The 18854-nt window shown below is 37.6% G+C and overlaps 1 protein-coding gene across 1 annotated transcript in view; it reads right to left on the reverse strand.

Moving 5' to 3' along the window:
• dph1 (diphthamide biosynthesis 1) overlaps positions 1-18854 on the reverse strand; it is a 127741-nt gene that overhangs the window by 44071 nt on the left and 64816 nt on the right. Inside the window, 1 exon segment of the mRNA XM_051666149.1 lies at positions 11462-11583. Coding sequence (XP_051522109.1) covers positions 11462-11583 — 122 coding nt within the window.

Raw genomic sequence — 18854 nt, forward strand, 5'->3', positions numbered from 1 at the left:
CTGCCAGACACATCATCGGAGGTGAGCTTCCCTCCCTCCAGGAAATATATACAAGGCGGTGTGTGAAAAAAGCTCGGAGGATCATCAGAGACTCCAGCCACCCAAGCCATGGGCTGTTCTCACTGCTACCATCAGGTAGGCGGTATCGCAGCATCAGGACCCGCACCAGCCGTCTCCATGACAGCTTCTTCCACCAAGCAATCAGACTTTTGAACTCTTAATCTCCCACGATCAAAATACATCAGCACTGCACTTTATTATTATTACTAATCTTACTCATATCTCACACCAGACTGTCAAAAATTATATTATTATTATATTATATTCTCTCTTAACAACTGACTATCAACCGACAGCCTGAATGTCAATACAGTACAATACTGTACATTCTATATATAATATATATACTTTTTTATATATTTTTATTTTTTATTTTTATTGAATAATGTGTATCTATATAGTGCGTATTGTATACTGTACAGTGTATGTTATTATTTGTATATTGTTGAGTGTAATTATGTGTATATCAGATGTTTAAATTGTGCTGTGTTAATCTGATGTTATTGTAAATTGGTATATGTCTCATCACTGTCACGACTGCTATGTTGATCTGAACTGCACCCAAGAATTTCACACACCATTGCACTTGTGTATATGGCTGTGTGACAATAAAGTGATTTGATTTGATTTGATTTGATTTGATTTGATAGTCAGGGAGGTGACCAAGAACCCGATGGTCACTCTGACAGAGCTCCAGCATTTCTCTGTGGAGAGAGGAGAACCTTCCAGAAGAACAATCATCTCTGCAGCACTCCACTAATCAGGCCTGTATGGTAGAGTGGCCAAACGGAAGCAACTCCTCAGTAAAAGGCAAATGACAGCCCTCCTGGAGTTTGCCAAAAGGCACCTGAAGGACTCTCAGACCATGAGAAACAAAGACTGAACTCTTTGGCCTGAATGGCAAGCGTCATGTCTGGAGGAAACCAGGCACCGCTCATCACCTGGCCAATACCATCCCTACAGTGAAGCATGATGGTGGCAGCATCATGCTGTGGGGATGTTTTTCAGCGGCAGGAACTGGGAGACTAGTCAGGATCGAGGGAAAGATGAATGCAGCAATGTACAGAGACATCCTTGATGAAAACCTGCTCCAGAGAGCTCTGGACCTCAGACTGGTGCGAAGGTTCATCTTCCAACAGGACAACGACCCTAAGCACACAGCCAAGATAACAAAGGAGTGGCTCCGGGACAACTCTGTGAATGTCCTTGAGTGGCCCAGCCAGGGCCCAGACTTTAACCCGATTGAACATCTCTGGAGTGATCTGAAAATGGCTGTGCACCGACGCTCCCCATCCAACCTGATAGAGCTTGAGAGGTCCTGCAAAGAAGAATGGGAGAAACTGCCCAAAAATAGGTGTGCCAAGCTTGTAGCATCATACTCAAAAAGACTTGAGGCTGTAATTGGTGCCAAAGGTGCTTCAACAAAGTATTGAGCAAAGGCTGTGAATACTTATGTACATGTGATTTTTTTCATTTTTTATTTTTAATACATTTGCAAAGATTTCAAACAAACTTCTTTCACATTGTCATTATGGGGTATTGTTTGTAGAATTTTGAGGAAAATAATGAATTTAATCAATTTTGGAATAAGGCTGTAACATAACAAAATGTGGAAAAAGTGAAGCGCTGTGAATACTTTCCGGATGCACTGTATCTCTCAAAGCAGGAAGATGAACACAGTTTTCCCTAGCACACATTTTTTGCCAAGATGTCTATGAAAGAGCACAAATTCTGGAAAGCATGACTGTATATAAACATCTGATAAACCAGTGGTTCCCAACTGGTGGGTCTTAATCCAAAAATGGGTCACCGGTCTGTTCTGAGAGGGTTGCGGAGAGCAGGGGAAAAACAATGTTAAATGATAAATAAAATAATAATAATTAATAATTAAATAAATAATGATAAATAATATGCAACTAACCATATAGTCATGCATAGCAAAATAAATATGCTTAACTTTTAAAAAAGGTATCTTTTGTGGTTGACATCCAAGGTACAGTGGTAACACTTTACAATAAGGTTCCATTCATTTACATTAGTTAATGCATTAAGTATCATGAACAAACAATTAACAATATATTTTTTACAGCATTTATTAATCTTTATGTTAGTTAATAAAAATACAATTGTTCATTGTTAGTTCATAGTGCATTAACAAATGTTAACAAACACTACTTTTGATTTTAAAAATGTATTAGTATATGTTGAAATTAAAACTAACTAAGATTAATAAATGCTGTAAATGTATTGTCCATTCTTAGTTCATGTTAACTAATGTCAACCAGTAGAACCTTATTGTAAAGTGTTACCGGTACAGTATTTTGATGTAAAATTAATCTGTCACTTGGCAGAAACTAGCCAAATTAAGCAGATGCCACCATGGACAGGTTGAGTGACATGGCCTCATCATTGTCAACCATGAAAAAAACTACACAACGTAAAAGAAAATATGACACGACTAGATTAAATATGGGTTATGGGTTTGATACTGTGTTAGGTGGCCACATGATGACTAATATAAATTTTGGTCCTGAAGCAAAACCACTGTGTTAACATCTTAACAAAACCAGTTGATCAGACATTCCTCAATCGTTGTAAAAACATCTTCTGAACATTGCTCATTGCTGTAACATTAAACAGAGCCCACTTTTCCTGGTCGTCCTGGTTGCGGAAGTATTTTTCCCATAATTTTTTTTCCATAAAGATTTAATAAAATCCTTCATTAAAGAGTTCTAAGCCATGCACCAAACCAACCAGCTCTGATGTGAATAACTACATTATAAACTTTGATTTAAAAATAACAAAAAACAAAAAAAAAACAACAACATGGACAAAAAGAAGAATGTACAAGACTGTGTACTTAACATCTTTAATGAGGGAACAAACTTTTACAATCCCACAAATCATTGTGAATGACATAATCCAATTATAAACCATGGACAAATATAAAACTAGGGATTTCAGTTGATTAAATTGCAAAATATTCACATATATACCAACTCCTTTGTGTCATTCACAGTGTTTCATGGAAGTGGGTGATCACTCTGCGGTTTGTTAGCCATGGTTTTCTGACTGGTAGATCGTTTGCCTTCAGGCTTATGGGTAGTGTAGTTCTTCACCATGAATTCTGCTATTAAACTTAAAAAAAAAAAAAAGTTGAAATAACATGGACTAATTGCTTCAGCAGAAGCAAATCCCATCGATTAACAACCTTGTAGCTCACGATTGGTCTGTCTTTAAAGCTGGATGTATATCTGTTATCCGTTTGGCAAAGTTGTTTACCTGCTATAATGCTTGGATATGTTTTCTGGTATGGTTGTTGAAGCTTATATTGGTTGTCGTGCTTTTATGAATCAAACATTACTCGTGTTAACAATGTATCTACGTTGTCGGGGAAGTTACTGTGACATGTTTATGTATGACTTCTGAAATGGACTTTTGTAATTGCTATATTGCATATTTAAGCATATAATTTTCATGTTTAATAAAGTATATTTTATCCCCATCATTATTGAATCCTTGTTTTATGTTTTTAGTTTACTGTGTTATTGTGTGCATTGCATAGACATACTATCGTAGTATTATGGTTCACTTGCATTATCAACTGAGGCTGTAAAATATTATATTAAAGTAATAAAGTCTCTTAAATGTATAAGTGTAGTACAATACAAACATTAATAGTAGATAAAACACAACTAATCTTATTAAAATAAACTGGTAACTGGTGTTGGTTGAGGAGAGTCCCCTGTTCTCTATGTAAAAGCGCTATGAATGTAGTGTCAGAAAAGCGCTATAAGTGTAAAATTCATTCATTCAAAATATAAAAAATCTTCATCAAATCAAGTAATATTTCAGCTTTAAATGTTTAATTATATAACATAATATCAACATGAAAATAGCACGTTACGACTCCGGCTCTTAATATCTCCCAGTCATGACAACACATAGGTGACTTCCAGGTAAGCTCAAATCATGAGATTCATCCACCAGCAGAGCAGAGCCGAAACACGACTGATGTAACGTGTTCTTCCGCAAACCGCTTGCAATTTTAACTTTCAACCATAGATGTCGCAAGAGAGCACAAAGTTACGTAGTGCAGCTTTAAATGTTTAAAAATTATTATTGACAATTAGTTCCCCTATGGAGAAAATTAAAGGGATTTTTACTCTGGAACCAGACTGTTGCGCTCTATATGGAACACTTTGGAGTGGTTCTGCGGATGAGCGAACATTCTCAAAATGACATCTTCCAACTGAAAATGCACACATTGAATAGAAGTCTTTGGGATGCATATGTTTTTAGGGTATGAAGATGGGAAAGCCGGGGTGATGGACGGGAAAACAATAGGAATGTTTGGAATGTTAATCCACAACCACATACAGAGGATGATCAGACAAGGACACAAAAAATCGGAACTGTGCTTTTGATTTGTTTGTGGAGGAAGTGATGAACACGGTAGCAGAGATGGAGGGAGGAGAGAGATGGAAAGAGATTTCACTGACTGTGGCAATAAATTTTTGTTAAGTGTTAAAGTGGGTCAGTGTCAAAATGAGCACATACTGTATGAAGAGAGGGCTATTTTCACACACATATGACACAAAACACACGTTTGGTGGCAGCCTATTTTCACAGGTGCTGGGAAACAAAAGAAAATGATAGGGAAGGGCCGGGTGGAGTTAAGTGGAATCGATCCATTTCTCTTATCCAATTAGCACGGGAGACTGAGAGCACTTACTGCAATTACAGCTTTTGTCAATAAGAGTCATGGATTCAATTCACCGTCTCCAACCACTTGTCTCCTTTCCTCTCTCCTTCTTGCACTAGCACACAAATAGACACACCACCCTCCAAGTTAAATTATAAGCAGGTATGATTGTGGAGCTTGATAAAATCTGAGAAAATGAAAGACTGCTTACATCTGGAAAAGACGGGGGACGCAGGGCTCAACATTAAAATTGTTCCACGTACTTGTTTTTTAGACAGATGAAACTGATGGTTTACTTACTCTCTGGAACTCTGCCAATTATGATATTATTGTAATCGTGTATTATTATTATACAGAATATTAGAATCAAAGCATCTGGTATGGTTACTTCCTGTATAATTATACTATACTGTATTTCTGTCCTGATTCAAACTTTTCTGTAGCATTGCAAAACCATCTGATTAAACTTTCAAGCCTTCTTTGACTGAAGGAAGACATTGTCGAGCCCTGCGGGATGGGGTCGAAGAAAAAGTGAGCATATGAGAAAGAAAGAGAGAGAGAGAGAGAACGAGTGAGAGAGAGAGAGAGAGCAATAGTGTGTCTCTTGCCTGTCAGGTAGTTTCTTTAATCTTATACTGGTGTTTGAGGAGATTATTGACTTTTATTTCCACAACTTCTCACAGCACATGGAGGTGTCAGTCATGCAGAACAGCTTGCACATACATGTGTCATACAGCACACACATATACATGCAAGCTACATCACAGCTTGAAGGCACAGCTCAACACAGCAAAGACGTCATGTACTGTAGAGTTTAAACTGCTTATGCCTCACTGTCAACAAGCCTGTCATTTTCCTTACAGAAAATTTGTTAAAATATTACTCTTAGGGGATAAAGTGACAAGGAACAAATTCTAGTGTTATATTCAATGAAATTAAAGTGTATTAATGTCAATTAATCAGTTAACAAGTTCTTATAATACAAAACAATGAATTCACTCTCAAGTGACCAACAAATATGAATTACAATTCAAGACCCATTCATACAGAGCACAAAGGTTAAGCTAAAATGAAAACCAACTTTTTTTTAATTTTTTTTTTTTACTGCGTTACATTAAAATTTTTGGCTCATGTTTTGAAAACCTATATTCCAGGAAGACTTTGACATATTGATATTGTTGGTCTCGGAGTGCAAGGAACATAAAAAAGGCATATTGGCAACAAACAAACAGAGCCCAAAAAGTTATATGCCAAGCAAAAGCTGAAAAAATGAGGGCTCTCACACCTTTGAAAAATGAATTTCCTTGATATTTCCAATATTTTTCCAATTGTTTGTGATAACTGGATAAGGAATTTTTGGAAATCATTTTAGTTCTCAAACTCTTGAAAAGTAATTTTTAGCCAATTAAATATTTTAGAGCTGAGCATAAGTTCAGTAGAAACATGGATATTCACTATATAAATTAAATTCCCGTGACTTTTTAAAGGTTTTATTAATATCCATGACTAAAAATAAAAATATCTCTGACATTTCCAGATTTCACACACACACACACACACACGTTGGTGCAGCTATCATTATGAGGACTCTCCATAGACTTAATGATTTTTATACTGAACAAACTATAGGTTATATCCCCTAACCCTACCCCTAACCTAACCCTCACAAAAAACTTTCTGCATTTTTACATTTTCAATAAAACATTGTTTAGTATGTTTTGTAAGCGATTTAAATAATGGGGACACTAGAAATATCCCCATAAACCACATTTATAGCATAATACCCTTGTAATTACCAGTTTGTAAACCAAAAAAAAGTCCTCGAAAAACCACTTAAACCTGCCCCCCCCCACCCCCGCCTCAGCTTTCTGTTCTTGGCTGACAGAAGTGGAACCCGAGGTGGTCTTCTGCTGTTGTTGCCGATCAGCCTCAAGGTTTGACGTGTTGCGCTTTTTGAGATGCTATTCTGCTCGCTACAGTTGTACAGAGTATGCTATTCTGCTCACTACAATTGTATAGAGCAGTTGTCTGAGTTATCGTAGACTTAGTCAGTTCGAACCAGTCTGGCCATTCTCTGTTGTCCTCTCTCATCAACAAGACATTTCCGTCAACAGAACTGCCGCTCACTGGATGTTTTTTGTTTTGTTTTTAGCAACATTCTGAGTAAATCCTCCACATGCTGCCAAAACAGCGCCGACCCGCCGGGGCATGGACTCTGAAGGTGTCCTGTGGTATCTGGCATCAAGAAATTAGCAGCAGATCCTTCAAGTCCTGTAAGTTGCGAGGTGGAGCCTCCGTGGATAGGACTTGATGGCCCCTAACATCCCACAGATGCTCAATTGGATTTGAGATCTGGGGAATTTGGAGGCCAGGGCAACACCTTTAACTCTTCATTATGTTCCTCAAACCATTCCCGAACAATGTGTGCAGTGTGGCATGGTGCATTATCCTGCTGAAAGAGGCCAATGCCATTGCCATGAAGGGGTGTACCTGGTCTGCAATGATGTTTAGGTAGGTGGCACGTGTCAAATTGATGTCCACGTGAATGACTGGACCTAGGGTTTCCCAGCTGAACATTGCCCAGAGCATCACACTCCCTCCACCGGCTTGTCGTCTTCCCACAGTGCATCCTTGTGCAATCACTTCCCCAAATAAGCAGTGCACATGTAAACGGCCATCCACATGATGTAAAAGAAAACGGGACTCATCGGACCAGCAACCTTCTTCCACTGCTCCAAGGTCCAGTTCTGACGCTCGCGTGCCCATTGTAGGTGCTTTCAGCGGTAGACAGGGGTCTTCATGGGCACTCTGACCAATCTGTGGCTACACAGCCCCATACGCAGCAGGGTGCAATGCACTGTGTTGTGTGACACATTCCTCCCGTAACCATCAATATAATTTTCAGTAACTTGTGCCACAGTAGACCTTCTATCATTTCGGACCAAACAGGATAGCCTTGTTGCCTTCGCGCATAGATGAGCCTTGGGGGCACAACACCCTGTCGCCAGTTTGTGGTTTGTGGTCGGTAGGTTCTCACCACTGTTGACTGGGAGCACCCCACATGCCTTGCCATTTCAGAGATGCTCTGACCCAGTCATCTCGCCATTACAATTTGGTCCTTGTCAAAGTCGCTCAGGTCCTTATTCCTGGCCATTTCTCCTGCATTCAACGAGAACTGATTGTTCCCTTACCATCTAAGCCTGATGATCAACGTTATTCGCTTCACCTGTGAGTGGTCATAATATTTTGGCTCATCAGTGTGTATGTATGTATGTATATATATATATATATATATATATATATATATATATATATATATATATATATATATATATTAGAGCTGGGCGATTTTTTTCGATTAATTTGAATTTACATTTTTTACATGATTTTATTTTATTTTTAATCATTGAATCAAGGTTTTGCATAAAATATTTGCAGTGGCTGTAGTTGGATACACTGTCAATCCACCAATGGCTGAATATAAAAGAGAAAAACAAATGTTCACAGCACTTGGCTTGATGCCCCCCTTAATCTGACGTGACCATGTGTGGAAATATGCGCAGCTGCGTGCTCCAATGTAACATAGGTTAACAACATGGAGACCAATATAAAAGCCAGTAATATTTCCAGTATGATTGTACAGTGTGATTGTAGACAGACTTCGTCCATCATGCATGTTTACACTGGTTTAATCAAACAATAACTATGTTCTGTGTAAATTGTATAAATCATGAAGCATTAAGCTACATTTTCTGAGATGTCCACAGAAATGTATGTGTTTATAATAAAATGTTAGAACATACGTGACAGTTATGGGCGCTTCATATCAAATCATATAATGGATATGCTATAAATGGGTGAATCATCCACATCTCCTTTTACCATGATGATTCAGATAGATCGCTAATTATTGCTTTATTCTGTGAAGTGTTTCAGATGTACTGCATTTATAGCCAACATTTAGGAAAGGATGCGATCATTTTGACAAACAGCGATATAATTTCATTTTGCTGCTCTACTCAGCGTGTACTGCTAGATGGCACTGCGTGCTCACATCACTGACTGACATCATTAATTTAAACTGAGCTTTTTGCTTCTTGCGTTTTCAACTACACTGATATCTGGACTATATCTGCAGGTGTTTAAGTTTATACATAAAAATTGATTGATATACTAAAAATACTTTCTAGATAAACATGGTTATTTCTAGATATTGATTTCTACAAACTTTCTATATGGACTTGAATTAGATAAAAATAATACCTAAATTGGCTCAGAGGTTTTTTTTGTAGTTTTCTCATTTTATACTGTTATTTCTGAACATCAGTGTTAAATATATTAGATTTTAATTTATTTTACTTTTACACTTGCCATATCGCCCAGTCGTATATATATATATATATATATATATATATATATATATATATATATATATATATATATATAGATATAGATATAGATATACATACACACTACCGGTTAAAAGTTTTGAAACACTTACTCAATCTTCATTATAATTTTTTTCTTCACATTTTAGAATAATAGTAAAGTCATCAAAACTATGGAATAACATAAATGGAACTATGGGAATTATGTTGTGACTAAAAAAAATCCAAAATAAATCAAAACTATGTTATATTTTATCATCTTCAAAGTAGTCACCCTTTGCCTAGAATTTGCAGACATTTTAGTTTTATAATGAAATAAATTAATATGGTTAGTGTGTGTATATTATATATATAAATATATATATATATATATATATATATATATATATACATACATACACACACACACACACACACACACACACACACACACACTACCGTTCAAAAGTTTAGGGTCACTTACTCATTCTTTTTTTTCCACATTTTAGAATAATAGTGAAGTCATCACAACTATGGAAATCTTTCAATAATAGAAATGGAAATATGGGAATTATGTTGTGACTAAAAAAATCCAAAATAAATCAAAACTATGTTATATTTTAGCATTTTTGCAGAAATGTACTCTTGGCATTTTCTCAACCAACTTCTTGAAGTATCACCCTGGGATGCTTTTTAAACAGTATTGAAGGAGTTCCCATCTATGACTGGTAGAGTGTGTGTATATATATATATACACACACACACACACACACACACACACACACACACACACACACACACAGGCAGCCAAAAGTTTGGAATAATGTACAGATTTTGCTCTTATGGAAAGAAATTGGTACTTTTATTCACCAAAGTGGCATTCAACTGATCACCCTGTATAGTCAGGACATTAATAACATGAAAAATTACTATTACAATTTGAAAAAAATGTCCAGAACTTCTTAAACTACTTCAAAGAGTTCTCATCAAAAAATCCTCCACATGCAGCAATGACAGCTTTGCAGATCCTTGGCATTCTAGCTGTCAGTTTGTCCAGATACTCCAGTGACATTTCACTCCACACTTCCTGTAGCACTTGCCATAGATGTGGCTGTCTTGTCGGGCACTTTTCACGCACCTTACAGTCTAGCTGATCCCACAAAAGCTCAATGGGGTTAAGATCCATAACACTCTTTTCCAATTATCTGTTGTCCAATGTCTGTGTTTCTTTGCCCACTCTAACCTTTTATTTATATATATATATATATATATATATATATATATATATATATATATATATATATATATATATATACTACATGGGGTTTTGAAAATCTGTGATTTAAAATACCTGTTAGAGTATAAAGTTTGATTGACAGGTGAGTTGGCTGTCATTCACTGTTAGATTAGTGATTACACTACAAATAAACATGCATGCATTTCTGATTAATGTAATTTGAGTGATCAGATAACAAAAAAGTTTGAATCCCATTTACACCTATATTTATTTCTGACCACTTGTGGTCAAATCACCTGATCACCTGAGACAGATGTTAATCCTATATATAAACATGGTTTTTGTATACTGTATGTGTGTGTGTTGTGTTTTGCAAGATGCTTCAGTTGACAGATAAAGGTCTGGATTAATATTCCCTTGGCCAGCTCTAGTATGTGTGCAAGATGTGACTGTTCTGCTGGAAATATATTGGCCCTATTGATTTAGCATTTCCTCTACTGTATGCTGTGTTGCTGACAGACAGCAGGGGGTGAAGGGGCGGCCTCCTCTTGGACAGCATGTCCAGGCCTTTCAAAGGACAACCATAAAGCATGTTCAGCTATTGATCTGCTGAGTAAATGTGCAGACAGGTCCATTCAGAATGTTTGCTATCCCTTACACATCACCATTTGGACCAGTTCCCACAATGAGCTTTTGAGAGCGGCTGTGCAAAGCACTTCAAGAGCAAAATCTATACGTCGCCACTCCTTACCATGACCGACTGTCTCCAAACGTTGCTCTTAAAGACACCCTGGAGATTTCTGGGTCTCCATCTCTCTTTCACTTATTTGCTTGTAGCATTTATATGTTAATGATATACCCTAAAACAGGCTCAAAAGAAACTGCAGAAATGTAGAAAAGATGACAGATGAGGGGAAAACTGAGATGTCTCCCTGTGCGAGAATTAAAGGGATAGTTCATGAGGGTGAGTAAATGCTAAAAGAATTTCATTTTTGGGTGAATGATCCCTTTAATGCAAGGCAGTGTAATCTATAACTATGTTAATTCACACTGTATTTGATTAAAGATTGTGTTTGTGTGTGCATAACTCACTAAGACAACTGTGGCTGTAATGCACCATGAAGTTGGCTCCCAAAGCACGGGCAGTGAAGTCATCCACACAGCAGGACCCATATGTCACATCCCCCATCACAAGAGTGTCTGCCACTGTGAATCTGACAAACACCACAATCAACCAATCAATGAGCTTGATCAGCACCCTATAGCAATTCAAATCAATCAAGCCATAAGCGAACTGAAGGGTCCACACAGTCGTCAGATCAATCGCTCTAAAGCGAAAATGTCACTCAGACACCCATGTCTCCAGTTAAGTGGGCTCCCGCTAGCCGTAAGAGCAATATGGCAGCAGCACAACTGCGGGTGGAACAACATCTGAAAAAACATTCAGAGATGGCAAAGTGCTAGACAATGATAAACATAAGCATTCGTTTAGATCAGATGTTCATTTTAAGTTCTACATTGAGGTTTTTTCTCTATTTTGGTGTACATCGAATGGAATGAATGATCTACAATCCCATGGAGCATTGCAAATTACGTAATCAAATTAAATTATAGAAAAACAAAACTATTGATTCAAAGTAACTGATTCTAAGTATAGAATCAAAATATTAAAAATATATTGCAAACTATTCAGATATATACAAATATATGAGACATTTCAAAATGAAGGGAAACCGACTCGACTGTGTCATTTGCAGTGAGCCAAGGAAGTGGGCAGTTGCTGCTGTTTGTTTGCCATGATTCTCTGATTGGTTCACCAGGAATTCCACTATTAAACAATTAAAAAAGTTAAAATAACACAGACTGGTGGCTTTAACAGAAGCATATACCATCGATTAACAACCTCTGTGTTCATGGTAGGTCTGTCTTTAAAGGTTTATAAGTTATTGTTAATGATCAATTCCCCTAACGAAGAAAGGAATGGGATTTTTACTTCCAGAAACAGACTGTTGTGCTCCATAAAAGGTCAATGAAATGCCCCGTTGCTCATCACTTGTCTTGGTTGCGGCTGGTTAGGACAAAAACTTAGATTTACATGGAAAAGCTTTTATTGCTTGGTACTGTGGCAACCCAATGCCAACCAAGTACCCTTCAATCAATTAAAGATTAAAATAAATTAATATTAACATAGGCCAAACAATATGCAAAATTAATAACATGACATACTTTAGGCTGAAATGGAATTAAACACATTAAAAACTGACAGATGAATTTGTGCCAAAATACCGTAGAATTTGACTAGACACACAGCCTTTAAGGTCAAGAACAAAATAAATAAATGATAAATAAATAAAAATAAAGTTTTTTCTACCTCCCTTCTAAAACGTAATAAGCCCACACTGTAAAAAAAAAATCCGTAATTTTAATGGTAAAAGACTGTAAAAACGCTACAGTAAAAAAACGTAAATTGGTTAACGAGTAAAATATATGTTAACATTTTTAAATATATTTAAAAAGACAATACTGTTGTTTTACTATAAAATGTTGTAAAAAGTATGATTTTCCCATATAATTAATGGTAAAAATGTATATTATATTTAACAAGATAGTACATGTACCTTTTACGGTAAAATATTGTTAAAATTACGGTAAAAAACAGTAATCAGCCATTCCCAGAATTCCTTGCGTGACCCATTACATTTAATTATATTTTATGGGAATAGTTATGTTTCTCCTTATTTTTAATATCAGTTATGTACTTTGTGGTGTTGTGTGTTATATTTGATGTAGTTTAGTGAATGTTTATTGCATTATTTTAATTTCACGTATTTTACCCTAATGGTGTTTTGTGTCTGTGTGAGTGACACTGAGCACACTGTCTCTACATGTTTATTGGTCATTTCTCCTAGAAGGGCCACTATTGATGAACTTCATGTCATCATGTGCCCTTCTGTAATTACTACGGTGATTAACAATACATTATAAAGTGAAAAGAAGATTTTTACAGTTTCAGAAGTTTAATATATTAAGTTTATCATTTAATAATATAAACAACGGTACTGCACCATAAAATATCCCGTTAAAACCACAGTTTTAAACTGTAAAATATACAGGTTGTTCTGTAATGTTGTTTGCATGTTTACTGTATTTTTTTTTACATCATTATTCTGGCAACCACAGCAGGCATTTTTTTAGTTGTTTGGAAAAAAAATTTTTTTTTATAGCGTAGTCATGTTATCTTAACAGGGGTGGATTGACCATAGGGAGAACCGGGACTTTTCCCAGTCGGTCGGCTGCGAAACAGGGCTGAACACGCTGTGATAAGCTGAGATGGGCGCCACATCATGCCGAACGAGCCACGACAGGATGAAGAGGGCCGAAAAATGGCACCGCAATATGCCGAAGGGGCCACGATATGCAGAAAAGGACAGCAAATGTTGTCGATTGAGCTTAACTTGTATTGAACCCAGAATATCCCTTCAAATGGTTAGTTACATTTAAAAAAAATGTTTTTGTTTTTTCACCTGCAGGCCACATCTAAATCAAAACAGACCTTCAATGCATTTTTTGGGTCAAGACCGACCAGTTGAGAACCACTGTGCTAAATGCCTACTTACTATGCAACTAAAAAAAAACAGTCACTGAAGGACATTACTGAGTAACCCCATAATGTGGCGAGCCCATCATCTCCAGTACAGCACACATTGAAGAGATGCTGCTACAAGTCGTCCTTGGCTTTCTCCACTTTGTAGGACAGTGACAAGCATTCCAGTGAGGTGGATCTCTGAGGAGCCGTTTTAAGAGTCAACAATCTGTTTTTTGTTTGCTTCGGCAGGGGTCGTTAAATGTTAGCACATCTATTGACTGGCACACTCTCCACTGCGTGAAATTTAAATGCAGGATAAACATGAGACAGGAGCACATAAATTATGAGTGTGTGTGTGTGAGAGAGAGAGAGAGAGAGAGAGAGAGAGAGAGAGAGGGAGAGAATGAATATGAGAGTAAACGAAAAGACAAAAAGAGAGTAGAGGCTGTTGTATGGGTAGTTGGCTGTCTGGAATCAGACACATTTAGGACAGGTATTATTAATAGAACAGACACACATTTTCTCTCTTTCTTTATACGCTCATACATACACTAGCAGTTCTAAACCCCTCCACCTGCATTTATTCACCTTCTAAACTCCTGTTCAATTTTAAGTGGCCAGTACAATTCTATGACACAAAGGACATTATCTGTGCAGATCTCTGCGACTGGAATGCTCACAAACACAAGAACACACCAGTCCTGCTTCCTGTCTGGACTGAGTTCTCTGTCTTATTGCCATAGCTTTTTTGTTTTCCCAGTCTGTCAGTCTGTGTACTTTTCTGATTCTCTTTTATGCTGTGCCGTGCATTCTCATCCTGTCTGAAGTGGCCCTTTTTGCCCATTGCCAAACGGTCATGGAGCTAATTTAACATTTAAGACTAGAATATGCAACAAAGAAACACTATACATACAGCACACAACAATATATGACGTATACACACAACAATAACTCCAAACAGTGTGGTACACAATATCTTGGTCATATTTCACCACAAAATCAAAAGAAAGAAAACATAAATGTTTTGCTTTAATTTGTAATTGTGAAGAATGTAATTTCTGGACCACTATCACCACCAAACAGAATTGCAAAAATAACTTGACAGCAAATTTGTCAAGACAAACTGTGATGTTGGCTTGAAATAATAATAAAAAAGTTTTAAAAGCTTGACGTTTGAAGGTTTTACAGACCTTACTTAAAGACAAACAGCCTGCTATTTAGATAGCTAGTTAGTCAGTCAGATAGACTGTTCGATTTTTCATAAATCATTTTTAACCATCAATGTAAGTCTATGGGGTTTTTAGGATTTCTGATCGTCCGCTGTGTGAAAACTGTAAATCCGATCTGTAAGAAAAGATATATCACACTAAGCCAGAACAGTCTGAAGGCCTGTGCCAAGTTTGGTCAACCCTAAACTTAAGCCATTGGTTGAGCCAATGTTACTCTGTCATGCTGGTTGGATTCTCGAACAAACAGAGCAATATTTTGAAAGCAGAGAGCCACAGCGTTTTTATGAAATCAACCTATAGAAGGCATGTTTATAGTTGTCTCTGCATGTTAAGCTGTGATAGGAGAAAGTATTTTAACATTGAAAAAAAAAAATCACACATCAACTTTAAAAAAAAAAAATGAAGCCTATTAAGCAATTAAGCCCCTCCCATTTATATTACTGTAATACAAAAAATCTCATTCTCAATAACGTAATTTGAAATTAATAATAATATATTATATATGACTCCAGCCAGGTCTCCTAGCAACCAAATTGGCCTGGTTGCTAGGGAGGGTAGAGTCACATTGGGTAACCTCCTCGTGGTCGCTATAATGAGGTTCGCTCTTGATGAGGCACGTGGTGAGTTGTGCATGGATGCCGCAGAGAATAGTGTGAAGCCTCCACACGCGCTATGTCTCCGTGGTAACGCGCTCAATAAGCCACGTGATAAGATGTGCGGGTTGACTTTCTCAGATGCGGAGGCAACTGAGATTCGTCCTCCGCCACCCGTAGTCACTACGCCAACATGAGGACATAGAGTGCATGGGAATTGGGCATTCCAAATAGGGGAGAAAAAGGAAAATAATAATAATAATAATAATAATAATGATAATAATAATAATAATAATATTATATATATATATATATATACACACTATATTGCCAAATGTATTCGCTCAAATCTGGCAATCTGATGGACGAGTCTGGGTTTGGCGGTTGCCAGGAGAACGGTACTTGTCTGACTGCATTGTGCCAACTGTGAAGTTTGGTGGAGGGGGGATTATGGTGTGGGGTTGTTTTTCAGGTGCTGGGCTTGGCCCCTTAGTTCCAGTGAAAGGAACTCTGAATGCTTCAGCATATCAAGAGATTTTGGACAATTTCATGCTCCCAACTTTGTGGGAACAGTTTGGGGATGGCCCCTTCCTGTTCCAACATGACTGCGCACCAGTGCACAAAGCAAGGTCCATAAAGACATGGATGAGCGAGTTTGGTGTGGAAGAACTTGACTGGCCTGCACAGAGTCCTGACCTCAACCCGACAGAGCACCTTTGGGATGAATTAGAGCGAAGACTGCGAGCCAGGCCTTCTCGTCCAACATCAGTGTCTGACCTCACAAATGCGCTTCTGGAAGAATGGTCAAAAATTCCCATAAACACACTCCTAAACCTTGTGGAAAGCCTTCCCAGAAGAGTTGAAGCTGTTATAGCTGCAAAGGGTGGGCCGACGTCATATTAAACCCTATGGATTAAGAATGGGATGTCACTTAAGTTCATATGCGTCTAAAGGCAGATGAGCGAATACTTTTGGCAATATAGTGTATATATATATATATATATATATATATACAGGTGCATCTCAATAAATTAGAATGTCGTGGAAAAGTTCATTTATTTCAGTAATTCAACTCAAATTGTGAAACTCGTGTATTAAATAAATTCAATGCACACAGACTGAAGTAGTTTAAGTCTTTGGTTCTTTTAATTGTGATGATTTTGGCTCACATTTAACAAAAACCCACCAATTCACTATCTCAACAAATTAGAATACATCATAAGACCAATAAAAAAAACATTTTTAGTGAATTGTTGGCCTTCTGGAAAGTATGTTCATTTACTGTATATGTACTCAATACTTGGTAGGGGCTCCTTTTGCTTTAATTACTGCTTCAATTCGGCGTGGCATGGAGGTGATCAGTTTGTGGCACTGCTGAGGTGGTATGGAAGCCCAGGTTTCTTTGACAGTGGCCTTCAGCTCATCTGCATTTTTTGGTCTCTTGTTCTCATTTTCCTCTTGACAATACCCCATAGATTCTCTATGGGGTTCAGGTCTGGTGAGTTTGCTGGCCAGTCAAGCACACCAACACCATGGTCATTCAACCAACTTTTGGTGCTTTTGGCAGTGTGGGCAGGTGCCAAATCCTGCTGGAAAATGAAATCAGCATCTTTAAAAAGCTGGTCAGCAGAAGGAAGCATGAAGTGCTCCAAAATTTCTTGGTAAACGGGTGCAGTGACTTTGGTTTTCAAAAAACACAATGGACCAACACCAGCAGATGACATTGCACCCCAAATCATCACAGACTGTGGAAACTTAACACTGGACTTCAAGCAACTTGGGCTATGAGCTTCTCCACCCTTCCTCCAGACTCTAGGACCTTGGTTTCCAAATGAAATACAAAACTTGCTCTCATCTGAAAAGAGGACTTTGGAACACTGGGCAACAGTCCAGTTCTTCTTCTCCTTAGCCCAGGTAAGACGCCTCTGACGTTGTCTGTGGTTCAGGAGTGGCTTAACAAGAGGAATACAACAACTGTAGCCAAATTCATTGACACGTCTGTGTGTGGTGGCTCTTGATGCCTTGACCCCAGCCTCAGTCCATTCCTTGTGAAGTTCACCCAAATTTTTGAATCGATTTTGCTTGACAATCATAAGGCTGCGGTTCTCTCGGTTGGTTGTGCATCTTTTTCTTCCACACTTTTTCCTTCCACTCAACTTTCTGTTAACATGCTTGGATACAGCACTCTGTGAACAGCCAGCTTCTTTGGCAATGAATGTTTGTGGCTTACCCTCCTTGTGAAGGGTGTCAATGATTGTCTTCTGGACAACTGTCAGATCAGCAGTCTTCCCCATGATTGTGTAGCCTAGTGAACCAAACTGAGAGACCATTTTGAAGGCTCAGGAAACCTTTGCAGGTGTTTTGAGTTGATTAGCTGATTGGCATGTCACCATATTCTAATTTTTTGAGATAGTGAATTGGTGGGTTTTTGTTAAATGTGAGCCAAAATCATCACAATCAAAAGAACCAAAGACTTAAACTACTTCAGTCTGTGTGCATTGAATTTATATAATACACGAGTTACACAATTTGAGTTGAATTACTGAAATAAATGAACTTTTCCACGACATTCTAATTTATTGAGATGCACCTGTATATATATATATATATATATATATATATTTATTTTTATTTTTTTTTTTTTTAATTCTTTTTTTTTGAATTTTTTTATTGATTTTTGGGTGAAATGTGACCTGGACATATTACAGATTAACCCTGGCCCTCTTGGTCTGCCCCACATGCACACACTCAAACCGTCAAATCATAAAACCTTCTTCTTCTTAACACACTCCCTTTTCAGTGTCTCTCATGCATGGCTTACTTCTGTAACCCAGTACCCCCCAAAACACCCTCTTATTCTCATGTCAAGGACACAGGCAGCAGCCGTTGCTTGTGAAGCAGGGAGAGATGGATGAGCAGAACGTATCTGGTAAATAAATATTTGCCTTGCTAGATTCGATTCACTCATCCTTTCTCTCATCAAGGTCCTTTCTGCCCATCTGCTGCACTTTTGCATATGCACGCGCACACACACACACAAGCATGCATACACTAGTGGGTGACATTATCACAGAGCT

This window comes from Myxocyprinus asiaticus, chromosome 31 (genome assembly GCF_019703515.2).
Source record: "Myxocyprinus asiaticus isolate MX2 ecotype Aquarium Trade chromosome 31, UBuf_Myxa_2, whole genome shotgun sequence".
NCBI lineage: Eukaryota > Metazoa > Chordata > Actinopteri > Cypriniformes > Catostomidae > Myxocyprinus > Myxocyprinus asiaticus.